At 43.2% G+C, this 26,572-nt stretch overlaps 2 protein-coding genes across 3 annotated transcripts in view; one reads left to right on the forward strand and one right to left on the reverse strand.

Moving 5' to 3' along the window:
• The first annotated feature begins 1,645 nt into the window (after positions 1 to 1,645).
• Positions 1,646 to 10,530, forward strand: LOC139541599 (phospholipase A and acyltransferase 4-like). Of its 2 annotated transcripts, none has more exons than XM_071346413.1 (4): positions 1,646 to 1,664; positions 7,458 to 7,554; positions 9,963 to 10,240; positions 10,332 to 10,530. In XM_071346413.1, exons 2-4 carry the CDS (start codon positions 7,458 to 7,460, stop codon positions 10,437 to 10,439), a joined length of 483 nt encoding a protein of 160 aa, XP_071202514.1. In that variant the 5' UTR covers positions 1,646 to 1,664; the 3' UTR covers positions 10,440 to 10,530. The 2 variants fall into 2 exon arrangements, with proteins under 2 accessions (XP_071202514.1, XP_071202513.1); XM_071346412.1 differs by lacking the exon at positions 1,646 to 1,664 and adding an exon at positions 7,055 to 7,103.
• A 4,569-nt stretch (positions 10,531 to 15,099) lies between these two features.
• The window catches only part of LOC139541602 (occludin), a 54,359-nt gene continuing 42,886 nt past the window's right edge, over positions 15,100 to 26,572 (reverse strand). The window contains exons 6-8 of the mRNA XM_071346415.1: positions 18,279 to 18,450; positions 17,492 to 17,533; positions 15,100 to 17,377 (exon numbers count right to left, since the gene is read on the reverse strand). Of these exons, the coding sequence (XP_071202516.1) occupies positions 17,276 to 17,377; positions 17,492 to 17,533; positions 18,279 to 18,450 (316 nt within the window). The 3' untranslated portion in view covers positions 15,100 to 17,275. The remainder of the gene's footprint in view (positions 17,378 to 17,491; positions 17,534 to 18,278; positions 18,451 to 26,572) is intronic.

Here is a 26,572-nt window from a genome sequence, read left to right on the forward strand (position 1 = left end):
GGACCAAGGCGCAGTGTGCTATGCGTACATTCTCTTTATTAAAAGAATGAACACCGAACAAACTAACAAAATAACAACCGAAACGCTATACAATATAGTGCTGACAGGCAACTACACATAGTCAAGATCCCACACCAGAAAGTGGGAAAAAAGGCCTGCCTAAATATGATCCCCAATCAGAGACAACGATAAACAGCTGTCTCTGATTGGGAACCATATCAGGCCAACATAGATATACAAAAACCCCTAGACCTACAAAAACCCTAGACATACAAAAAACCCTAGAGTACCCACCCTAGTCACACCCTGACCTAACCAAAATATATAGAAAACAGAGATATCTGAGGTCAGGGCGTGACACTGTGATGTTATGCCTTTTATAGACTCCTGGGATGTCTGCACCCTAACACAAGGCCATTGTGTTCCGGAACTGTTGCTAGTATTGAAAGAACTGTTGTGTAAACATTATGATTGTATTATAACCTCACACTATATAAGGGACATGGAGCCATTTATTCTTTGAGTTCTTCCCTGTGAAATCAGAGGTAGATCTCCCCTGCAGCTGCTTGATTAAACAGTGTTCTATTACATCATTAAATAGTCTCTGCCATAATCTTTGGATCGACATTTCCACAACAGTTGTACAGTATATACAGTATATAAATACAGTATATATATGACATCAGATTGTTGGATTATGGATTGTAGATTGTTACCAGACAGTGCTGAGACTATGACATCAGATTGACATCAGATTGTTAGCTAGCAAATACAGCTAGCTACTTTAGCCTAGTCAAACACCTGGTTCAAACAGAGATGTTTGCTATGTTAGCTAGCTGGCTATCCAAAACTGGAACTCTTCCATGTCAAGGTAAGCTTTTGGTTTGATTCATTTATTGCCACCGGAGCCCACAGATGTAACTGCTAAACTGCTTGCTGTACACTGTACTGCATGATTGTAGCAGGCTTACTAACACGTTAGTTTTAGTAGCTACAGTATGTTGACTATGACATTAATATGGTGAAAACTAGGTAGGCTGTATGTAGCGGTTATGGTGTGAAAGTTTGGCTTGGAAAGGTTTTTTTCTCCTGGTCACAGACAGCTGATGTGTTGTGCACTGAAGTCCACAAGTGAGGGGAAAAGGTGAGCGGAGAAGAGAGCGTAGATGCAAGAAGGTAGTATATATACTGAACAAAAATATAAACGCAACATGCAACAATTTCAAAGATTTTACTGTTACAGTTCATATTAGGAAATCAGTCAATTGAAATAAATTCATTAAACCCTAATCTATGGATTTCAAATGACTGGGAATAAAGATAGTCGTATGTTGGTCACAGATAACTTTTTTTTTAAAGGTAGAGGCGTGGATCAGAAAACCAGTCAGCATCTGGTGTGACCACCATTTGCCTCATGCAGCTCGACACATATCCTTCACATAGAGTTAATCAGGCTGTTGATTGTGGCCTGTGGAATGTTGTCCCACTCCTCTTCAATCGCTGTGCGAAGTTGCTGGATTTTGGCAGGTACTGGAACTCGCTGTCGTACACGTCGATCCAGAGCATCCGGAGTTACACTATTTGTTATAAATGCAGCATAATCTCAGACACTCCTGCTAGTGGCTGGTCCTCCCTTTCTAATTGACTGGACAGCACCCTCACAGGTGAGTCACACTCGCTAAGTCCCGGGTATAGGGCTTCAGCTAAATTCACTTTTTACAGAAAGCAGAGGTTCAGCACTTCGTCTGGGTAGAGGACAAAAGCATAACAGGCTAGACTCCCAGTGCTCTTTTAGTGTGCCTTTAACACAGTTACCCTCGAGCTCCTCTTTGGTTTCCTGCTCAAGCCCACAATATGGTCTGGCCGCAGGCCACCTAAGGCAAAGCCCCTAAAGTTATTTTGCACTTTTTTCAACCAATAAATTAACTAGTTAATGAAAACCACTAACACTTATTTTTTTCGTTCCTGAGCTTCACAACTGATGGATAATTTTTTTTTTTTTGTAATTGTGACCCGTTTCAGGAAGCTAGGCTTATGTCGCATGTCACAACTTCACAGCGGAGGCATTTGAACGTCTTCTTTTTTTGTTGTTGGTCAAAATAGTTTTTAGGCAGAAATGCCTTCTGGAACATGTGAACTTTCATGTGCCTTAATAACAGACTTGTATCCCATCTGTAAATACGAATAAAATTGTTAAATTATGAGCCTAGTTGGTTTAGCCACAGAAAAATAAAGGAACTTGATTGGCTGAGATAATGGATGGGCTGGACATGCTCGGAGATGAGTTCGGATTGGTCTGCCATGTAACATGCTTCTGTCTCTAACGTGAGCTGCTCAATATGTGTAGATAATCTCTGCTACTGCGGATTTTTTTGAAAGATATAACATTAGCCTTGAATAACTGTAAATGTGCTGCTACTGCGCTCAACAACATTGCTATCCTGAATTTAGCAGGTGCTATCAACAAAATTCAGTGGGAAAAAGTTGTGATGGTCTACTCGCTAGCACACGGTCAGTGTGAACCGAAGTGACTTGACACAACTCGGGCCAAACAAGATGTAGCTACAAACAAAACTGAGTTAAAGGTTAAAGGGTTACAGTCTGCTGTGAAGCTTTCATCCATGTATACATACGGGTAAGAGTCTATCTACATTTTCAGATATTATGTTTCAAATTTTGTCAGGAAGTCATTTTCAAAGCAAGTTAAAGCGTACTGGTAGCTAGCTAGCGAAAGTTAGCTTGCTGGCTCGATGGGTAACGTTACGTGTATGATCTGAGTAGTAACAGAAAGCCATTTGCATTGCTAGTTATAGCTAATGTTAACTAGCTAGCTAACGTTGAACCTACATAGTTAGCATTCACACATAGGCATGGGAGACAACCATGTAATGTTACAAAGCCATTCGCTAGTCTATTAAAAACTCCTAAACACGATGAGGTTACCTGCCAGTATCATGCCTCATTAACTTTGCTATGATGGCATTAGCCACGGTCAATAGCCTACATGTTGCCGTCTTTTCTGGTTACTTGATATAAAGTACATTGCATATAGCTACAGGTGGTTGGCTGTGTCATTGCTTGCTAGATAAGGAGATATTTTAATGTAGACCCACCAGATGATTTCAGCGGGAGAACCCGGAGGTGTGTCTCCAGTAGAATATCCCCATATGCCAAGATAACAGCCTATCTTGAGAGGGAATCCTGCAGAGCGTCATTTGAGAAATATAAGACATACAGTGCGTTACAAAGTTCATACAACAGAGTATACAGTCTTGTAATGGTAGGATGACTTTAGCTGGCCTATAGTATACAGTCTTGTAATGGTAGGATGACTTTAGCTGGTCTATAGTATACAGTCTTGTAATGGTAGGATGACTTTAGCTGGTCTATAGTATACAGTCTTGTAATGGTAGGATGACTGTAGCTGGTCTATAGTATACAGTCTGTAATGGTAGGATGACTTTAGCTGGTCTACAGTATACAGTCTGTAATGGTAGGATGACTTTAGGTGGTCTACAGTATACAGTCTTGTAATGGTAGGATGACTGTAGCTGGTCTACAGTATACAGTCTGTAATGGTAGGAAGACTTTAGCTGGTCTACAGTATACAGTCTGTAATGGTGGATGACTGTAGCTGGTCTATAGTATACAGTCTTGTAATGGTAGGATGACTTTAGCTGGTCTACAGTATACAGTCTGTAATGGTAGGAAGACTTTAGCTGGTCTACAGTATACAGTCTGTAATGGTGGATGACTGTAGCTGGTCTATAGTATACAGTCTTGTAATGGTAGGATGACTTTAGCTGGTCTACAGTATACAGTCTGTAATGGTAGGATGACTTTAGCTGGTCTACAGTATACAGTCTGTAATGGTAGGATGACTTTAGCTGGTCTATAGTATACAGTCTTGTAATGGTAGGATGACTTTAGCTGGTCTACAGTATACAGTCTGTAATGGTAGGATGACTTTAGCTGGTCTACAGTATACAGTCTGTAATGGTAGGATGACTGTAGCTGGTCTATAGTATACAGTCTTGTAATGGTAGGATGACTTTAGCTGGTCTACAGTATACAGTCTGTAATGGTAGGATGACTTTAGCTGGTCTACAGTATACAGTCTGTAATGGTAGGATGACTTTAGCTGGTCTACAGTATACAGTCTGTAATGGTAGGATGACTTTAGCTGGTCTACAGTATACAGTCTGTAATGGTAGGATGACTGTAGCTGGTCTATAGTATACAGTCTTGTAATGGTAGGATGAATTTAGCTGGTCTATAGTATACAGTCTTGTAATGGTAGGATGACTGTAGCTGGTCTATAGTATACAGTCTGTAATGGTAGGATGACTTTAGCTGGTCTATAGTATACAGTCTTGTAATGGTAGGATGACTTTAGCTGACCTATAGTATACAGTCTGTAATGGTAGGATGACTTTAGCTGGTCTATAGTATACAGTCTGTAATGGTAGGATGACTTTAGCTGGTCTATAGTATACAGTCTTGTAATGGTAGGATGACTTTAGCTGACCTATAGTATACAGTCTGTAATGGTAGGATGACTTTAGCTGGTCTATAGTATACAGTCTGTAATGGTAGGATGACTTTAGCTGGTCTATAGTATACAGTCTTGTAATGGTAGGATGACTTTAGCTGACCTATAGTATACAGTCTGTAATGGTAGGATGACTTTAGCTGGTCTATAGTATACAGTCTTGTAATGGTAGGATGACTTTAGCTGGTCTATGGTATACAGTCTGTAATGGTAGGATGACGTTAGCTGGTCTATAGTATACAGTCTTGTAATGGTAGGATGACTTTAGCTGGTCTATAGTATACAGTCTGTAATGGTAGGATGACTTTAGCTGGTCTACAGTATACAGTCTTGTAATGGTAGGATGACTTTAGCTGGTCTATAGTGTACAGTCTTGTAATGGTAGGATGACTGTAGCCGGTCTATAGTATACAGTCTGTAATGGTAGGATGACTTTAGCTGGTCTATAGTATACAGTCTGTAATGATAGGATGACTTTAGCTGGTCTATAGTATACAGTCTTGTAATGGTAGGATGACTGTAGCCGGTCTATAGTATACAGTCTGTAATGGTAGGATGACTTTAGCTGGTCTATAGTATACAGTCTGTAATGGTAGGATGACTTTAGCTGGTTTATAGTATACAGTCTTGTAATGGTAGGATGACTTTAGCTGGTTTATAGTGTACAGTCTTGTAATGGTATGATGACTTTAGCTGGTCTATAGTGTACAGTCTGTAATGGTAGGAAGACTTTAGCTAGTCTATAGTATACAGTCTTGTAATGGTAGGATGACTTTAGCTGGTCTATAGTATACAGTCTGTAATGGTAGGATGACTTTAGCTGGTCTATAGTATACAGTCTTGTAATGGTAGGATGACTTTAGCTGGTCTATAGTATACAGTCTTGTAATGGTAGGATGACTTTAGCTGGTCTATAGTATACAGTCTGTAATGGTAGGATGACTTTAGCTGGTCTATAGTATACAGTCTTGTAATGGTAGGATGACTTTAGCTGGTCTATAGTATACAGTCTGTAATGGTAGGATAACTTTAGCTGGTCTATAGTATACAGTCTGTAATGGTAGGATGACTTTAGCTGGTTTATAGTATACAGTCTTGTAATGGTAGGATGACTGTAGCTGGTCTATAGTGTACAGTCTGTAATGGTAGGATGACTTTAGCTGGTCTATAGTATACAGTCTGTAATGGTAGGATGACTTTAGCTGGTTTATAGTATACAGTCTTGTAATGGTAGGAAGACTTTAGCTGGTCTATAGTATACAGTCTTGTAATGGTAGGATGACTGTAGCTGGTCTATAGTATACAGTCTTGTAATGGTAGGATGACTTTAGCTGGTCTATAGTATACAGTCTGTAATGGTAGGATGACTTTAGCTGGTCTATAGTATACAGTCTTGTAATGGTAGGATGACTTTAGCTGGTCTATAGTATACAGTCTGTAATGGTAGGATAACTTTAGCTGGTCTATAGTATACAGTCTGTAATGGTAGGATGACTTTAGCTGGTTTATAGTATACAGTCTTGTAATGGTAGGAAGACTTTAGCTGGTCTATAGTATACAGTCTTGTAATGGTAGGATGACTGTAGCTGGTCTATAGTGTACAGTCTGTAATGGTAGGATGACTTTAGCTGGTCTATAGTATACAGTCTGTAATGGTAGGATGACTTTAGCTGGTTTATAGTATACAGTCTTGTAATGGTAGGAAGACTTTAGCTGGTCTATAGTATACAGTCTTGTAATGGTAGGATGACTTTAGCTGGTCTATAGTATACAGTCTGTAATGGTAGGATAACTTTAGCTGGTCTATAGTATACAGTCTGTAATGGTAGGATGACTTTAGCTGGTCTATAGTATACAGTCTTGTAATGGTAGGATGACTTTAGCTGGTCTATAGTATACAGTCTGTAATGGTAGGATGACTGTAGCTGGTCTATAGTATACAGTCTTGTAATGGTAGGATGACTTTAGCTGGTCTATAGTATACAGTCTGTAATGGTAGGATGACTGTAGCTGGTCTATAGTATACAGTCTGTAATGGTAGGATGACTTTAGCTGGTCTATAGTATACAGTCTGTAATGGTAGGATGACTGTAGCTGGTCTATAGTATACAGTCTGTAATGGTAGGATGACTTTAGCTGGTCTATAGTATACAGTCTGTAATGGTAGGATGACTTTAGCTGGTCTATAGTATACAGTCTGTAATGGTAGGAAGACTTTAGCTGGTCTATTTGATCATATCTAAACAAAGCTTCCTGCTGTGATCTGCCCTGAAGGAGCAGAGTCAAGACTTGCCTTATTCTTTAATAAATGGTTAAACATATTTGTACGAGGTGTTTCCTTTCTGAAGTAGTAATTATGTAGAAAACATTTTATAGAGAAACAAACATTCTAAACCAGAGGTAGAGCTAGTTGCAAAAACGGTTGGGTCTAAAAGAGTTAAATTGAATAACAGGATGTTGGTTTTGGACCTTGTAATCTAAGGGAAACGTTTTTGTCATTAGACACAGCCCACAGTGAGACATTCACATATAAACCAGGAGTCCGACCACAGTAAGTACTGTTACTGATCTTTGACTAATACTAATTTTTAATAATCAACAGTACCATAAAAGGAGTTTTTGTGTGGACATGTTTAACTATACTTGTGGCGACCAGATTTAGAGTTAGTTTTTGTGTTAGGGGTTAGAGAAAATAGGTTAGTAAAACAGGACTGTGTGTGTGTGTGTGTGTGTGTGTGTGTGTGTGTGTGTGTGTGTGTGTGTGTGTGTGTGTGTGTGTGGACATGTTTAACTATACTTGTGAGGACCAGCTTTAGGGTTAGGGGCCAGAGGAAATATGTTAGTAAAACAGGACTGTGTGTGGGTGTTACATAATTACAGGTCTTCTTACCCACCTTATTCTTAGATGGAGATCGGTGACATGATTGAGATAAACAGAGGTACATACAAACACTGGGCTCTGTACATTGGACATGGAGATGTCATCCATGTGGTAACTCCAGGTATGATGTTTTACTGGAAATGTATTTATGGCTCATTACAATTCCAGATTTGGGGCAGGGTGTAAACATAATCTGAAGTCAAATGTTAACAGCAGAGTACTGCCCCAATGCTCTAACCACTAGGCTACCTGCCGCCCCTAACAGCAGAGTACTGGTCCAATGCTCTAACCACTAGGCTACCTGCTGCCCCTAACAGCAGAGTACTGGCCCAATGCTCTAACCACTAGGCTACCTGCTGCCCCTAACAGCAGAGTACTGGCCCAATGCTCTAACCACTAGGCTACCTGCTGCCCCTAACAGCAGAGTACTGGCCCAATGCTCTAACCACTAGGCTACCTGCTGCCCCTAACAGCATAGTACTGGCCCAATGCTCTAACCACTAGGCTACCTGCTGCCCCTAACAGCAGAGTACTGGCCCAATGCTCTAACCACTAGGCTACCTGCTTCCCCTAACAGCATAGTACTGGCCCAATGCTCTAACCACTAGGCTACCTGCTTCCCCTAACAGCATAGTACTGGCCCAATGCTCTAACCACTAGGCTACCTGCTTCCCCTAACAGCATAGTACTGGCCCAATGCTCTAACCACTAAGCTACCTGCTGCCCCTAACAGCAGAGTACTGGCCCAATGCTCTAACCACTAAGCTACCTGCTGCCCCTAACAGCAGAATACTGTCCCAATGCTCTAACCACTAGGCTACCTGCTTCCCCTAACAGCAGAGTACTGGCCCAATGCTCTAACCACTAGGCTACCTGCTGCCCTTAACAGCAGAGTACTGGCCCAATGCTCTAACCACTAGGCTACCTGCTGCTCCTAACAGCAGATTACTGGCCCAATGCTCTAACCACTAGGCTACCTGTTGCCCTTAACAGCAGAGTACTGGCCCAATGCTCTAACCACTAGGCTACCTGCTGCCCTTAACAGCAGAGTACTGGCCCAATGCTCTAACCACTAGGCTACCTGCTAACCCTAACAGCAGAGTACTGGCCCAATGCTCTAACCACTAGGCTACCTGTTGCCCTTAACAGCAGAGTACTGGCCCAATGCTCTAACCACTAGGCTACCTGCTGCCCTTAACAGCAGAGTACTGGCCCAATGCTCTAACCACTAGGCTACCTGCTGCCCCTAACAGCAGAGTACTGGCCCAATGCTCTAACCACTAGGCTACCTCCCCTAACAGCAGAGTACTGGCCCAATGCTCTAACCACTAGGTTCCCTGCTGCTCCTAACAGCAGATTACTGGCCCAATGCTCTAACCACTAGGCTACCTGTTGCCCTTAACAGCAGAGTACTGGCCCAATGCTCTAACCACTAGGCTACCTGCTGCCCCTAACAGCAGAGTACTGGCCCAATGCTCTAACCACTAGGTTCCCTGCTGCCCCTAACAGCAGAGTACTGATCCAATGCTCTAACCACTAGGCTACCTGCTGCCCCTAACAGCAGAGTACTGGCCCAAAGCTCTAACCACTAGGCTACCTCCCCTAACAGCAGAGTACTGGCCCAATGCTCTAACCACTAGGTTCCCTGCTGCCCCTAACAGCAGAGTACTGATCCAATGCTCTAACCACTAGACTACCTGCTGCCCCTAACAGCAGAGTACTGGCCCAATGCTCTAACCACTAGGCTACCTGCTGCCCCTAACAGCAGAGTACTGGCCCAATGCTCTAACCACTAGACTACCTGCTGCCCCTAACAGCAGAGTACTGGCCCAATGCTCTAACCACTAGGCTACCTGCTGCCCCTAACAGCAGAGTACTGGCCCAATGCTCTAACCACTAGGCTACCTGCTGCCCCTAACAGCAGAGTACTGGCCCAATGCTCTAACCACTAGGTTACCTGCTGCCCTTAACAGCAGAGTACTGGCCCAATGCTCTAACCACTAGGCTACCTGCTGCCCCTAACAGCAGAGTACTGGCCCAATGCTCTAACCACTAGGCTACCTGCTGCCCCTAACAGCAGAGTACTGGCCCAATGCTCTAACCACTAGGCTACCTGCTGCCCTTAACAGCAGAGTACTGGCCCAATGCTCTAACCACTAGGCTACCTCCCCTAACAGCAGAGTACTGGCCCAATGCTCTAACCATTAGGCTACCTGCTGCCCTTAACAGCAGAGTACTGGCCCAATGCTCTAACCATTAGGCTACCTGCTGCCCCTAACAGCAGAGTACTGTCCCAATGCTCTAACCACTAGGCTACCTCCCCTAACAGCAGAGTACTGGCCCAATGCTCTAACCACTAGGCTACCTGCTGCCCTTAACAGCAGAGTAAAACTGATATCTGAACATGTTCGATGGAGTCAGAACTTTATGAACGTATTCAATCAGCTACAGCATCTGCTGTGTTCTCTCAGTCTCTTTACTTCTCTCATCAGCAAAACACAAACCTTTTTCTTTCCCCCTGTTTTGTAGATGGGCCTTCAAGAGTAGCTTTCTGCAGTGTTAGCTCATCCAGCGGCAGTCTTTCCTGTAAAGGCACGATTACAATAGAAATGTTAAAGGATGTGGCAGCAGGGAATACTTACAAAATCAACAACTACTTGGATGACGAGTTCAAACCAAGGCCGACTGACGTCATTATGGGGGAAGTGGACAAAATGAGAGGCCGCACAATAAAATATGGCCTCCTTGGAAACAACTGCGAGCATTTTGTTACTTTCCTCCGTTATGGCAAATCAAAGTCCCAACAGGTAGCCATGACAGTATAATTGAGAGAATATTCGAATGAATGCTTTGCTTGATGAGATGCAATCCATATTAATTATTCCTTTTTCCTTATAGGCAGATGACTTCATGAAGGATTTGTTAACTGGTACTGCAGGCCTGCTTGGTGTACTGGCTGCTGTTACTGTTTCTACAGCTGCTGCAGCAAGCACACTCAGTAAATAATTTATTGGGTCTCTCATGAGTCCACGGAGAATGTCAGTAATGCAAAATGTTGTTTTTAGCCTAATGAATAAAGGACCATCTCAAAGACCAATGTGGTTGTTTGGTCATTTTTCATTCAAATCAAACAGAATATTAAATTAATATACTAGCCTTTCTAGTATCAAAACATGGTTATGGGCTTAACAAAATAAGACACCTGTACCATGTCAGATACAGCTGAAATGTATTCCATTTTGAGCTTGCATCCCAATATTGGACTTTATATACATCACACAAGACTGAAATATAACAAACCGGTTGACATCGAAACAATGGATTTTCTGCAGTTTAAAAAAATATATGTTTATTAGTTATTACATCATGAAAAATATTACTAACATTCCACCCATGAGGCCACTAGAGGGCGATGGACTGCAGGATCTATGGAGAATCCTCCCATACAGTTGATGTTTATCATATATTGTTATAACGTATTAGCCACCTTTTTACTTTTAGGGGCAGATTGCAGGACCCAGATTAAACCTACTCCTGGATTTAAAAGCATTGCTAATGAGTAATCTCAATTGAAAGTGATTGTTAATTCAGGACTAGGCTTAATCTGAGTCTGTGAAACCTGCACTTTAATGTTCTGAACTAGTTCCTTGAATGCATACAATAAGATACAGTTGAAGTCGGAAGTTTACATACTTAGGTTGGAGTCATTAAAACTCGTTTTTCAACCACTCCACATATTTCTTGTTAACAAACTATAGTTTTGACAAGTCGGTAAGGACATATACTTTGTGCATGACAAAAGTCAAATTTCCAACAATTGTTTACAGACAGATTATTTCATTTATCATTCACTGTATCACAATTCCAGTGGGTCAGACGTTTACATACACTAAGTTGACTGTGCCTTTATACAGCTTGGAAAATTCCAGAAAATTATGTCATGGCTTTAGAAGCTTCTGATAGCCTAATTGACATAATTTTAGTCAATTGGAGGTGTACCTGTGGGTGTATTTCAAGGCCTACCTTCAAACCCAGTGCCTCTTTGCTTGACATCATGGGAAAATCAAAAGAAATCAGCCAAGACCTCAGAATTGTAGACCTCCACCAGTCTGGTTCATCCTTGGGAGCAATTTCCAAACGCCTGAAGGTACCACGTTCATCTGTACAAACAATAGTACGCAAGTATAAACACCATGGGACCACGCAGCCGTCATACTGCTAAGGAAGGAGACGCGTTTTGTCTCCTAGAGATTAAAGTACTTTGGTGCGAAAAGTGCAAATCAATCCCAGAACAACAGCAAAGGACCTTGTGAAGATGCTGGAGGAAACAGGTACAAAAGTATCTATATCCACAGTAAAACGAGTCCAATATCGACATAACCTGAAAGGCCGTTCAGCAAGGAAGAAGCCACAGCTCCAAAACCGCAATAAAAAGACAGACTACAGTTTGCAACTGCACATGGGGACAAAGATCGTACTTTTTGGAGAAATGTCCTCTGGTCTGATGAAACAAAACTAGAACTGTTTGGCCATAATGACCATCGTTATGTTTGGAGTAATAAGGGGGAGGCTTGCAAGCTGAAGAACACCATCCCAACCGTGAAGCACAGGGGTTTGACCCAAGTTAAACAATTTAAAGGCAATGCTACCAAATACTAATTGAGTGTATGTAAACTTCTGACCCACTGGGAATGTGATGAAAGAAATAAAAGCTGAGATAAATCATTCTCTCTGCTATTATTCTGACATTTTACATTCTTAAAATAAAGTGGTGATCCTAACTGACCTAAGACAGGGAATTATTACTAGGATTAAATGTCAGGAATTGTGAAAAACTGAGTTTAAATGTATTTGGCTAAGGTGTATGTAAACTTCCGACGTCGACAGTAGGAGAACAGGTTTTTGATGACATCGTCCCACGTGAATGATGCATTGCTGCCTTTGGGCCAATTAGTGTAATTTTGTAAATGACTGATCTCTATGGCAAGACACATCATTCATCCAAGTTCCATCAAAATCAGGCCAGCGGTGTCTGAAATATTGCTTCTGACTAACGTATGTACAGTTGATTACTATAGCAACTCCCTTTGACAGGGTTTGCAACATGTGTGCCAAGTTTTGTTACAATATGAACATCCTTGACAGATTTATATGCATTTGTGCCAGACCACGCCCACATGATTGTTTATTGGTCAATAGCAGCCATGTTGTTTTAAGTACTCCTCTGAAAAATAGTGTGTTAAGAGACCTTTTGTCCATTGTTGCCACATATCAACGTTCATGCAGATCAGTCATTCGGTGCCAGAGGAGTAGCATTTTTAGTGTTTTTCCCAACATTCAAAATGGAGGAAAATTCATCATTGCTGACCTTGTAGGTATAGGTGCCTAAGGCCAAATTGTTCCTTGTGAAGAGAGGGAACTATGTACCGAATTTCATGATTTTAGGTCAAACGGGATTAGGGACGTAACCTTTTAAAACGTGCGTTATCAATCGCTTGTTATAGCGCCATCATCTGGCCAATTAGTATAATTTTGTAAATATGGGATCTCTATGGGGGGGAAGAGAAAAAATGAAACATGGTCCTGAGCACCAAATCATAAAATACTTTATCCAATAGATCTTTGTCCTGTACACACTGACATCACCCACAGATGCGCAAACTCTTAGCGGCAGTAAGAAAGCCATCGCCGTCTGCGCCCATGAAACATAGCCCATTCTTTTTTATTAATTCTAAATAAAATAACTTTTAGAGGTTCTCATACACTTACAATGATGTTTTGATTCTTGCTTGAACAATCGCTAAGATTATATTTGGTTGTGATCTTTGCAAAATCCCTATTTTGGATGCGACAGTTGTTAGCTAGAATGCTAACGCTCATTGACATAGGCTGTAGCAAAAGCTAGCTAAAGAGCCCTTTTACTGGTTGAAGTTTAAGTGTTTTTTTAAGTATAATGCAGTTGATTTGCAATGACACAAACATTATATTAAGCAGGACATTCATAAGAGCCTTAAAATCCTATTATAATCCAATAGTAGTGTGAAATGCACTCATAAGAAACATGTAAATAGAGGCTTTATTTGCTGGTATCTATAAGCACTCCCTTTGATCTGACACCAACTTTTGCGCATCGTCCTCGTGCAGCAATGTTTGCAACACAAAAAGGGTATATTAACAAGATTTCAGACCACCACCAGAGGGCAGTAACAGTTTACCTTCAGCTGTATGGGGCGTGAGCATGGGACTGTTGCAAACTGTCAGACATGAGCGAGATTTGGGAATAACACTTAAAATGTTTGAACATTCTAGATAAGGCTTTTAAAACATGAAAGCATGTTATATCTATGGAAATTTAGAAGATTACAAGCCTTATAGTCCTTAGAAGGCTTGAAAACTGTCTTGATTAGACAAGAGCTGATATCAAATCAAAATCAAATTAAAGTTTATTGGTCACGTACACAGATTTGCAGATGTTATCGCAGGGGTAGTAATGCTAGCTTCAACAGTGCAGCTTCAACAGTGCAGTAATACCTAGCAATACAAAAAACAATACACACATGGAAACGTTCTGAGAAAATAAATGTAAGAATAATGTAAGAAATAACACATTAAAGTTGTCTAGAAACAGGGCGACCGTGTCGGAAGAACGCTGTCTGATTGTGTTCTCTGCACAGCCCCCTTATTGGGCAAACATGAGGTAGTCCTACACTGTTGATCTTTATCAGGAACTACATTACTGTAGGGGACTGGTTCCAGACCTTTTTCAGTTACTGTGCCAAGTACCCCCAGATCCTAGTACCCCCTGTGGATAGGCCAGGTACCTCCAGGTCCTAGTACCCCCTGTGGATAGGCCAGGTACCTCCAGGTCCTAGTACCCCCTGTGGATAGGCCAGGTACCCCCAGGTCCTAGTACCCCTGGTTGGGACCACTGCTGTAGGGTACCGTATTCCTACTAAAGAGAGTTGTTAAAGTTATTGGTTCACGTCTGGTTCACTTCGGCTGTTGTTATAATTGTATAATTATTTGAGCAGAAAACATCGCCAGCAAAGTGGATACATTGTATCATTTCACCTCACCTGTGAGACTGAAGAAGTAATTCAGCAACTCTTTGAGGAAAGTGTAAGTTGATAACAGTTGATAAAACCAACGCATCGGGAGCCTTTGTCTTCACCAGAGGTTTACAGGTGAAAAATTAAATCGGAAGACAAGACATGTGATTGGTAAATGAGTTGTGAAAATCTGATCGATAATTGAAAAATATGTAAGTATCTTTCCAAAGGAGGCAAGAAGAGGACAGAGAAGAGGTTGCAAGGTGTCGAGCAAAATCCAATTGAGATTCTCCCCCGCTGTCCTCCAAGATTTGCTGAATTTCCTCTTCACTGAAGAGTGAGGTAGCGACCGATTAATTGCACCTTACCTGTGAGAACCATGAGCATGTCTGATTAGGCAGACTTTACCATGCAGAAAACCATTCAAAAGTTATGATACACTATATTACCAGAGCTAGACCTGAATGTTTCCCCTTCTACCTGCAGGCTGCTAGATATTTGTTTGATAATAAACAGCCTAGTCCAGTCATATTAAGCTGGCTAACAAGCTGGTAACTTGACCAGCAGTATGGTATTAGATGGCAGTAGGAGAAAGGAAAGGGATCCTGGATACTGTATTTGTTACATTACCGTTGTTAAAGAATTACAGAAGTTTATTTTTTTCATGGCAATCAATACGTTTTAGAAATTATGCCTTTTTACAAGAGATTTTACAGTAACATGAAAGGAAATAAATTCATATAAAAATAAAAGACTCAAACAGGGAGAAGACAAAAATCTGTTCTTCAAAAAACTCAGTTCAAGCACAGAAAATACAAATGAATAACAAATAATCCAAATAGCTGTAAATAATTTTCTAAACTGACATTGAGAAGCATTACCTTGCAGAAGGTGTGTATTAGCAGAGCAGTGACAACAACACATAATCATAATCATTATATCACAGCAGAGAAATCAAATCAGAGTTGAGCTTATTGATATATTTACCACATTGATGCATGCTTCCCACAGTGTTTAAAGAGCACATGATGAGACAAATATTGTTCATAAAATACTGCCCCTGTCATTGGTTAATATGTGCATAGCATCAGTGCATTGTGAATGACCACTGAGAAAACACCCTGGACAACAGTTCATTTGTCTCTTCAGTAAGTACAAAATGTCACTATATTGCCGCGTTCATGTACTCATCGGAACTAGGAAACGCTGACATCTCCGACTTGCTAACTGGTTGAAGTTATACACGTGCCGCGTTCAACCAGTTAGCAAGTCGGAAATGTCAGCGTTTCCTAGTTCTGACTGGCTCGTTAACGTGGCATGAATTCAGATAGACGGCTCCTAACATGAAGAATGCATAGGACAAATACAAAGCGTTTTGTTCCTCTTGATCCCGTGTTATTAGTAAATACTTCACCATTTAAATCCTGTTTAACTCCAAAATATATACAAAATATACAGTTAATCACAATGGACAACATATTTATAAGAAGTCTAGATGGTGATGTTGGAAATGATCTGCAGACACAGTACAATACTAATTTTACTGACAATGTTGCAAACATAGCCCTACTTTTCTCAAACATAACATTGAGGTTGTCATGGCAATACACCACAGAGGGTGTGTTTGTAAATTCAATCTGTAATGCCCGAGTACGTTCAGAGTGCGGTGTTGTCAGAGTGTCAGTTCGTACATTCCGAGCGTTTCGCTCTCGTCGGAGCGTTCAGAGAAGCACACTGGACGCTGTGGCGGAGGACTACGGTTGTTCCGTGCATTCTGACCTCCCAATGGCGGTCAAGCTCCCAAACTAACTGGCTAACGTTGGCTAGCTTGCTAGCTACTTCCAGACACAAATGAGAGAACACCTCACTGACCATTTTACTCGCCCTAGCTAAGCTGGTTAGGCTGTTTTCATGTTACCCAGTTGGTGACTGTAACTGTGCTGCTGGCAACAATTTAATTACGCCTTTTTTTACCGACGTTTACTGACACCAGCCATGTTCAACAGTTGTCAGTTGTTTGCGCTCTGGCACACTCAGACTAGAGTGCTCTGAAATCGGGGTTGATAGCCAGACCGAATTTACGAACGCAGCTCCGAGAGTGTTCACATACTGCAGGTCCTCCAACGGTCATAATACAAGGTAGAATTCAGTCCTTTGTAAGAGAAAACAGTGGGTATTTTAGCTTTCTTTTGTGGAGTGCTTGAAGCACACAGCACGGGTTTGTTCTAGTAGGTTAGGTGCATGACTCGCCCTTTTCTACACTCAGTGATACTGCCTTATCTGTGGAGATAAAACAATGCAAACAGGAACCAGCAAAGGCCCAATGCCTTTATCACAGACCACCTCAGGTGAAACGACATTGAAGTGACCTTTTATAACCACACCCATCCAGTCAAATAGGCTGCAGTGTTTCAAGGCAAGCATGTACAACAATGTTACTTACTAGGCACAGTTAGGAATATGGCAGTGCTAGTGGGCTATGTGTTACGTGTGAAGTATTATGAATATAGTCTTTCAACCCCACAGTGCACGATGGTGTCTGTGAAGCAATCTACAGAGAGTAGAGAACTGGTCTGAAATTAATCGAGGCAGAAGGAATCACATAACCATGTCATTAGTGTGTGTGTGTGTGTGTGTGTGTGTGTGTGTGTGTGTGTGTAAATGCCAAGAAGGGAGCTTTGGTTTTCAACATTCTACATATTCTTAGTGTTTCTGCATAGTCTTAGTCCAGGAGTGTGGTGTTGTCATGACGACATAGGAGGGGGTGGATAGGGTTGGAGGGAGAGCGTGGCTTTAAGAAAGGCTCTTGTCGTAGGCCTTGACCACACGTTTGACATGGAACAGTTTGTGTCTCAACTTGCGACACTCCAGCTTCTTAGCCTGGTAGTCTGGTGTCTGGGGAGGAGCAGAGAGAAAACAGATCATTTGTTTCATCGTCTATTCTCCATCATGGGGTGATAAAGGTTCATTCTTTATAATGTATGGGATTTCATAGAAATGTCTGCTCACCCTCTTAACGTCTTTCAGTCGATTATATTCCTCTGCCACAACCTGAAGTAAAGAATGAGGAGAATAAGAAGTATTTCTCCCTGGTTCTAAGTGTGTATCTCAGTGGAGGCTGGTGAAGGAAGGAGAGCTCATAGTATTGAGCTTGTCCTCCCATTTAAATTGACACCAGCCTCCACCATCCGGACACACATATGGCCCCTGGCGACAATGGTTGTAGCCCCACCTCCACCCTCTGTCTGTCTCCACCCTCTGTCTATGACCCTACTGTCTGTCTATGACCCTACTGTCAGTCTATGACCCTACTGTCAGTCTATGACCCTACTGTCAGTCTATGACCCTACTGTCTGTCTATGACCCTACTGTCAGTCTATGACCCTACTGTCAGTCTATGACCCTACTGTCTGTCTATGACCCTACTGTCTGTCTATGACCCTTCTGTCTGTCTATGACCCTTCTGTCTGTCTATGACCCTTCTGTCTGTCTATGACCCTTCTGTCTGTCTGTCTATGATCCTACTGTCTGTCTCCACCCTCTGTCCATGACCCTACTGTCTGTTCACCCTCTGTCTAGGACCCCACTGTCTGTCCATGACCCCACTGTCTGTCCATGACCCCACTGTCTGTCTATGACCCTACTGTCTATGACCCTACTGTCTATGACCCTACTGTCTGTCTCTCTCTCCACATTTCCCGCTGTACTCTCAAAAATAATAACATAACATTTAAAAAATATATATGTAAATACTACATTGACACAAGCCTCCACTGGTCTCCCTCTGGTGTCTCACCTGGTACTGGGCGGAGGTCTCGTCCAGTGTGTCCAGCTGCCTGCTGAGTTTGTTCATCTGGTCACTGATGTCATCCATCTCAGCACACAAGTGTTTGTACTCCCTCAGGTCGGCATCAAACTCCCTCTTGTACTCCTGCCGCTGGCTGTCTGACGTTATCTCTGGGTAGACGCTGAGGGAGAGAGAGAGAGAGGTAGACGAAGTCAGAGAATATTGTTAGACATTGTTTACACATACACAATACAGTTGAAGTCAGAAGTTTACATACACCTTAGCCAAATACATTTAAAATCCGTTTTTCACAATTCCTGACATTTACTCCTTGTAAGAATTCCCCGTCTTAGGTCAGTTAGGATCACCACTTTATTTTAAGAATGTGAAATGTCAGAATAATAGTAGAGAGAGTGATTTATTTCAACTTTTATTTCTTTCATCACATTCCCAGTGGGTCAGAAGTTTACATACACTCAATTAGTATTTGGTAGGATTGCCTTTCAATTGTTTAACTTGGGTCAAACATTTCGGGTAGCCTTCCACAAGCTTCCCACAATAAGTTGGGTGAATTTTGGCTCATTCCTCATGACAAAACTAGTGTAACTGAGTCAGGTTTGTTGTCCTTGCTCGCACACGCCTTTTCAGTTCTGCCCACATATTTTTTACGGGATTGAGGTCAGGGCTTTGTGATGGCCACTCCAATACCTTGACTTTGTTGTACTTAAGCCATTTTGACACAATTTCTGAAGTATGCTTGGGGTCATTGTCCATTTGGAAGACCCATTTGCAACCAACCTTTAAATTCCTGACTGATCTCTTGAGATGTTGCTTCAATATATCCAGATAATTTTCCTGCCTCATGATGCCATCTATTTTGTGAAGTGCACCAGTCGCTTCTGCAGCAAAGCACCCCCACAACATGATGCTGCCACCCCCGTGCTTCACGGTTGGGATGGTGTGGTTGGTCATTATGGCCAAACAGTTCTAGTTTTGTTTCATCAGACCAGAGGACATTTCTCCAAAAAGTACGATCTTTGTCCCCAGGTGCAGTTGCAAACCGTAGTCTGTCTTTTTTATGCCGGTTTTAGAGCAGCTTCTTCCTTGCTGAGCGGCCGTTCAGGTTATGTCGATATAGGACTCGTTTTAATGTGGATATTGATACTTTTGTACCTGTTTCCTACAGCATCTTCACAGGGGTCTTTGCTGTTGTTCTGGGATTGATTTGTACTTTTCGCACCAAAGTACGTTCATCTCTAGGAGACAGAACACGTCTTCTTCCTGAGCGGTATGACGGCTGCGTGGTCCCATGGTGTTAATACTTGCGTACTATTGTTTGTACAGATGAACGTGGTACCTTCAGGCATTTGGAAATTGCTCCAAAGGATGAACCAGACTTGTGGAGGTCTACAATTTTTTTTTCTGAGGTCTTGGCTGATTTCTTTTGATTTTCCCATGATGTCAAGCAAAGAGGCAATGAGTTTGAAGGTAGGCCTTGAAATACATCCACAGATACACCTCCAATTGACTCAAATTATGTCAATTAGCCTATCAGAAGCTTCTAATGCCATGACATCATTTTCTGGATTCTCCAAGCTGTTTAAAGGCACAGGCAACTTTTCTTTTTCTTTTTCTTTTTTTTTCACCTTTATTTAACCAGGTAGGCTAGTTGAGAACAAGTTCTCATTTGCAACTGCGACCTGGCCAAGATAAAGCATAGCAGTGTGAACAGACAACACAGAGTTACACATGGAGTAAACAATAAACAAGTCAATAACATGGTAGAAAAAAAAGAGAATCTATATACAATGTGTGCAAAAGGCATGAGGTAGGCAATAAATCGAATAATTACAATTTAGCAGATTAACACTGGAGTGATAAATCATCAGATGATCATGTGCAAGAAGAGATACTGGTGTGCAAAAGAGCAGAGAAGTAAATAAATAAAAGCAGTATGGGGGGTGAGGTAGGTAAATTGGGTGGGTAGTTTACAGATGGACTATGTACAGCTGCAGCGATCGGTTAGCTGCTCGGATAGCAGATTTTTAAAGTTGTTGAGGGAGATAAAAGTCTCCAACTTCAGAGATTTTTGCAATTCGTTCCAGTCGCAGGCAGCAGAGAACTGGAAGGAAAGGCGTCCAAATGAGGTTTTGGCTTTAGGGATGATCAGTGAGATACACCTGCTGGAGCGCGTGTTGCGGGTGGGTGTAGCCATCGTGACCAGTGAACTGAGATAAGGCGGCACTTTACCTAGCATAGCCTTGTAGATGACCTGGAGCCAGTGGGTCTGACGACGAACATGTAGCGAGGGCCAGCCGACTAGGGCATACAGGTCGCAGTGGTGGGTCGTATAAGGTGCTTTAGTAACAAAACGAATGGCACTGTGATAAACTGCATCCAGTTTGCTGAGTAGAGTATTGGAAGCTATTTTGTAGATGACATCGCCGAAGTCGAGGATCGGTAGGATAGTCAGTTTTACTAGGGTAAGTTTGGCGGCGTGAGTGAAGGAGGCTTTGTTGCGGAATAGAAAGCCGATTCTTGCTTTGATTTTGGATTGGAGATGTTTGATATGAGTCTGGAAGGAGAGTTTGCAGTCTAGCCAGACACCTAGGTACTTATAGATGTCCACATATTCTAGGTCGGAACCGTCCAGGGTGGTGATGCTAGTCGGGCGTGCGGGTGCAGGCAGCGAACGGTTGAAAAGCATGCATTTGGTTTTACTAGCGTTTAAGAGCAGTTGGAGGCCACGGAAGAAGTGTTGTATGGCATTGAAGCTCGTTTGGAGGTTAGATAGCACAGTGTCCAAGGAAGGGCCGGAAGTATATAGAATGGTGTCGTCTGCGTAGAGGTGGATCAGGGAATCGCCCGCAGCAAGAGCAACATCATTGATGTATACAGAGAAAAGAGTCGGCCCGAGAATTGAACCCTGTGGTACCCCCATAGAGACTGCCAGAGGACCGGACAACATGCCCTCCGATTTGACACACTGAACTCTGTCTGCAAAGTAGTTGGTGAACCAGGCAAGGCAGTCATTAGAAAAACCGAGGCTACTGAGTCTGCCGATAAGAATATGGTGATTGACAGAGTCGAAAGCCTTGGCCAGGTCGATGAAGACGGCTGCACAGTAATGTCTTTTATCGATGGCGGTTATGATATCGTTTAGTACCTTGAGCGTGGCTGAGGTGCACCCGTGACCGGCTCGGAAACCGGATTGCACAGCGGAGAAGGTACGGTGGGATTCGAGATGGTCAGTGATCTGTTTGTTGACTTGGCTTTCGAAGACCTTAGATAGGCAGGGCATGATGGATATAGGTCTGTAACAGTTTGGGTCCAGGGTGTCTCCCCCTTTGAAGAGGGGGATGACCGCGGCAGCTTTCCAATCCTTGGGGATCTCAGATGATACGAAGGAGAGGTTGAACAGGCTGGTGATAGAGGGTGCGACAATGGCGGCGGACAGTTTCAGAAATAGGGGGTCCAGATTGTCAAGCCCAGCTGATTTGTATGGGTCCAGGTTTTCCAGCTCTTTCAGAACATCTGCTATCTGGATTTGGGTAAAGGAGAAGCTGGGGAGGCTTGGGCGAGTAGCAGCGGGGGGGGCGGGGCTGTTGGCCAAGGTTGGAGTCGCCAGGAGGAAGGCATGGCCAGCCATTGAGAAATGCTTGTTGAAGTCTTCGATTATCACGGATTTATCGGTGGTGACCGTGTTACCTAGCCTCAGTGCAGTGGGCAGCTGGGAGGAGGTGCTCTTGTTCTCCATGGACTTTACAGTATCCCAGAACTTTTTGGAGTTAGAGCTACAGGATGCAAATTTCTGCTTGAAAAAGCTGGCCTTTGCTTTCCTGACTGACTGCGTGTATTGGTTCCTGACTTCCCTGAACAGTTGCATATCGCGGGGGCTCTTCGATGCTATTGCAGTTCGCCACAAGATGTTTTTGTGCTGGTCGAGGGCAGTCAGGTCTGGAGTGAACCAAGGGCTATATCTGTTCTTGGTTCTGCATTTTTTGAACGGAGCATGCTTGTCTAATATGGTGAGGAAGTAACATTTAAAGAATGACCAGGCATCCTCAACTGACGGGATGAGGTCAATATCCTTCCAGGGTACCCGGGCCAGGTCGATTAGAAAGGCCTGCTCGCAGAAGTGTTTTAGGGAGCGTTTGACAGTGATGAGGGGTGGTCGTTTGACCGCGGACCCGTGGCGGATACAGGCAATGAGGCAGTGATCGCTGAGATCTTGATTGAAGACAGCAGAGGTGTATTTGGAGGGCAGGTTGGTCAGGATAATGTCTATTAGGGTGCCCATGTTTACGGATTTAGGGTTGTACCTGGTGGGTTCCTTGATGATTTGTGTGAGATTGAGGGCATCAAGCTTGGATTGTAGGACTGCCGGGGTGTTAAGCATATCCCAGTTTAGGTCACCTAACAGAACAAACTCTGAAGCTAGATGGGGAGCGATCAATTCACAGATGGTGTCCAGGGCACAGCTGGGAGCTGAGGGGGGTCGGTAGCAGGCGGCAACAGTGAGAGACTTATTTCTGGAGAGATTAATTTTTAAAATTAGAAGTTCGAACTGTTTGGGCATAGACCTGGAAAGTATGACAGAACTTTGCAGGCTATCTCTGCAGTAGATTGCAACTCCTCCCCCTTTGGCAGTTCTATCTTGACGGAAAGTGTTATAGTTGGGTATGGAAATCTCAGAATTTTTGGTGGCCTTCCTAAGCCAGGATTCGGACACGGCAAGGACATCAGGGTTGGCAGAGTGTGCTAAAGCGGTGAGTAAGGCAAACTTAGGGAGGAGGCTTCTGATGTTGACATGCATGAGGCCAAGGCTTTTTCGATCACAGAAGTCAACAAATGAGGGTGACTGGGGACATGCAGGGCCTGGGTTTACCTCCACATCACCCGAGGAACAGAGGAGTAGTAGGATGAGGGTGCGGCTAAAGGCTATCAAAACTGGTCGCCTAGAGCGTTGGGGACAAAGAATAAAAGGAGCAGATTTATGGGCGTGGTAGAATAGATTCTGGGCATAATGTGCAGACAGGGGTATGGTGGGGCGTGGGTACAGCGGAGGCAAGCCCAGGCACTGGGTGATGATAAGAGAGGTTGTATCTCTGGACATGCTGGTCTCAATGGGTGAGGTCACCGCATGTGTGGGGGGTGGGACCAAGGAGGTATCAGAGGTACGGAGAGTGGAACTACAGGGTCCATTGCAAACCAAAACAATGATAATGATAACTAGCCTGAACAACAGTATGCAAGGCATATTGATATTTGAGAGAGACATACAATAAGGCATAAAGTGATTGCAGGTCTTGATTGGGAGAGCTAGCTAAAACAACAGGTAAGATAACAGCAGCAATAACAGGGTGCTAGTCTAACACAGCAACAACAGGTAAAAATGGCGACGAGTAGGCAGAGAGGGTCGGATTAACTACACACAGATCCTGAGTTATAGCACAGAGCCGACAGATAAAACACAAATAAACAGAATGGAGTACCGTGAATTAATGGACAGTCAAGCATGCATCAGCTATGTAGCCAAGTGATCATAGTGTCCAGGGGGCAGCCGTAGATGGAGTAGGGAGGCACCCACTAAGCTAGCACGCGGCGTTTAAAGTTAGTAGCCCGGGGGGTGGTCTGCTCAGACGGAGGGGGTCTGCTCAGATGTGGTCGTGTCGACAGAGAATCCAAGCCAGATGGCGATGGCGAAAGAGAGGTTGTGAATTGTAGAATTGTGTTTGCTAACTGGTGCTAGCTTCGTGGCAGTGGCGCTAGCTGCGCTAGCCGCAAGCTAGCTGTGAGGATCAGAAGCAGTGGCTCAGGGATTACGGCAGGAATCCGGCGTTGTTGTCGAGAGACAGTCCGATGCTGGTAAATTGGTGAGTAATATCCAGGCTAATAACAGGGCTGGTGTCTGTGCAGAAGGTAAAAAGCTACTAGCAGCGGCAAAAAAAAAAAAAAAAAAAAAAAAAATATATATATATATATATATATATATATATATAAAAAATAAATAAAAAAAAATGGCTAAATTAGCTTGTAGCTGGTATAGTAGCCCAAGAATTCGCTGGTAGACCTCTTCAGCTAGCCGGCAGATGGGCCTAGCTCGAGGCTAGCTCAAGGCTAACTGGTGCTTGCTTCGGGACAGAGGTGTTAGCCAGTAGTAGCCACTCGGTTGCAGCTAGCTAGCTGTGATGATACGGTGTAATTGTCCAGAGCTTGCGTCAGGAATCCGGTGATGTGGTAGAGAAAAAGCAGTCCTATATGCTCTGGGTTGATATCGCGCTTGCAGACTGGCAGGTATTGGCCCGGTATTGAAGCTGGCTGTGTCCGAGTTGAGGGTGAAGACCGCAGCAGTGGCTAACTGACTACTAGCTAGTAGCTAGTTATCTGGCTAGCTTCTGATTGGGGTTACGGTTCTAAAGTATAAAAAAATAGCAGGTCCGTACCACATTGGGTGAGGCGGAATGTAGGAATGTATATTCAGTTCCTAGATGGAAAGTGAAATTAAAATATATACGAAATGTATACGAAAAATACGAAAGACTATTTACACGGGACAGGACAAAACAAAGACACGTCCGACTGCTACGCCATCATGGATTACAACTTAGTGTATGTAAACTTCTGACCCATTGGAATTGTGATACAGTGAATTATAAGTGAAATAATCTGTCTGTAAACAATTGTTGGAAAAATTATTTGTGTCATGCACAAAGTAGATGTCCTCACCGACTTGCCAAAACTATAGTTTGTTAACAAGTGGAGTGGTTGAAAAACGAGTTTTAATGACTCCAACCTAAATGTATGTAAACCTCCGACTTCAACTGTATATACACAACAGTATGTGGACACCCCTTCAACTTAGTGGATTTGGCTATTTCAACCACACCCGTTGCTGACAGGTGTATAAAATCAAGCATACAATCTCCATAGACAAACATTGGCAGTAGAATGGCCTTACTGAAGAGCTCAGTGACTTTTAACGTGGCACCATCATAGGATGCCACCTTTCCAACAAGTCAGTTCGTCAAATTTCTGCCCTGCTAGAGGTGCCCCAGTCAATTGTAAGTGCTGTTATTGTGCAATGGAAACATCTAGGAGCACCAACAGCTCAGCCATAAAGTGATAGGCCACACAAGCTCATAGAACGGGACCGCGTGTAAAAATCGTCTGTCCTTGGTTGCAACACTCACTACCGAGTTCCAAACTGCCTCTGGAAGCAACGTCAGCACAATAACTGTTTGTCGGGAGCTTCATGAAATGGGTTTTCATGGCCGAGCAGCTGCACACAAGCCTAAGATCACCATGTGCAATGCCGAGCGTCGGCTGGAATGGTGTAAAGCTCGACACTATTGGACTCTGGAGCAGTGGAAACGCGCTCTCTTCACCATCTGGCAGTCCGATGGACAAATCTGGGTTTGGCGGATGCCAGGAGAACGCTACCTGCCCCAAGTGCCAACTGTTAAGTTTGGTGGAGGAAGAATAATTGTCTGAGGGCTGTTTTTCATGGTTTGGGCTTGGCCCCTTAGTTCTAGTGAAGGGAAATGTTTACACTACAGCATACAATGACATTCTGGACAATTCTGTGCTTCCAACTTTGTGGCAACAATTTAGGGAAGGCCCTTTCCTGTTTCAGCATGACAATGCCCCGTGCACAAAGCGAGGTCCATACAGAAATGGTTTGTCGAGATCAGTGTGGAAGAACTTGACTGGCCTGCACAGAGCCCTGACCTCAACCCCATCAAACACTTTTGGGATGAATTGGAACACCAACTGCGAGCCAGGCCTAATCGCCCAACATCAGTGCTCGACATCACTAATGCTCTTCTGGCTGAATGCAAGTAAGTCCCCTCAGCAATGTTCCAACATCTAGTGGAAAGCCTTCCCAGAAGAGTGGAGGCTGTTATAGCAGGAAAGGGGGATCAACTCAATGCCCATGATTTTGTAATGAGATGTTCGACGTGTAATTGTGCACATACTTTTGGTCATATAGTGAATTTGATCAATAGAATTCGAATGTACTATGATCAACAGTATTAGGGTCATATTCTGTCTTGCTGAAACACTCAGCATATTTCAACGAGAAGCTCCGCTTTCTTTTTGGTCACTTCTCGACCATTACAGGAATTGAGTGCTCCTGTAATACACAATACAGAAAGCCAGGGCTTCATATCTTCTGTTTTACACCAGTCAAACAATGGTCTTAAGATCCCAATTCTCTCACCAGGGCCCTCTGTCTCAAGGAGAGGAAAGGCAGAGGGGAGGTGGATGCAGCTCTCTCACTAACGACCTACTCACAACTG

This window comes from Salvelinus alpinus, chromosome 16, assembly GCF_045679555.1.
Source record: "Salvelinus alpinus chromosome 16, SLU_Salpinus.1, whole genome shotgun sequence".
In the NCBI taxonomy this organism is placed as follows: Eukaryota; Metazoa; Chordata; class Actinopteri; order Salmoniformes; family Salmonidae; genus Salvelinus; species Salvelinus alpinus.

Coding starts and splice junctions, on each gene's coding strand:
- LOC139541599 (XM_071346413.1), top strand. CDS start 7,458: ATGGAGATCGGTGACATGATTGAGATAAACAGAGGTACATACAAACAC. Junction 7,555..9,962: donor CATCCATGTGGTAACTCCAG/GTATGATGTTTT, acceptor CCTGTTTTGTAG/ATGGGCCTTCAAGAGTAGCT. Junction 10,241..10,331: donor GCAAATCAAAGTCCCAACAG/GTAGCCATGACA, acceptor TTTTCCTTATAG/GCAGATGACTTCATGAAGGA.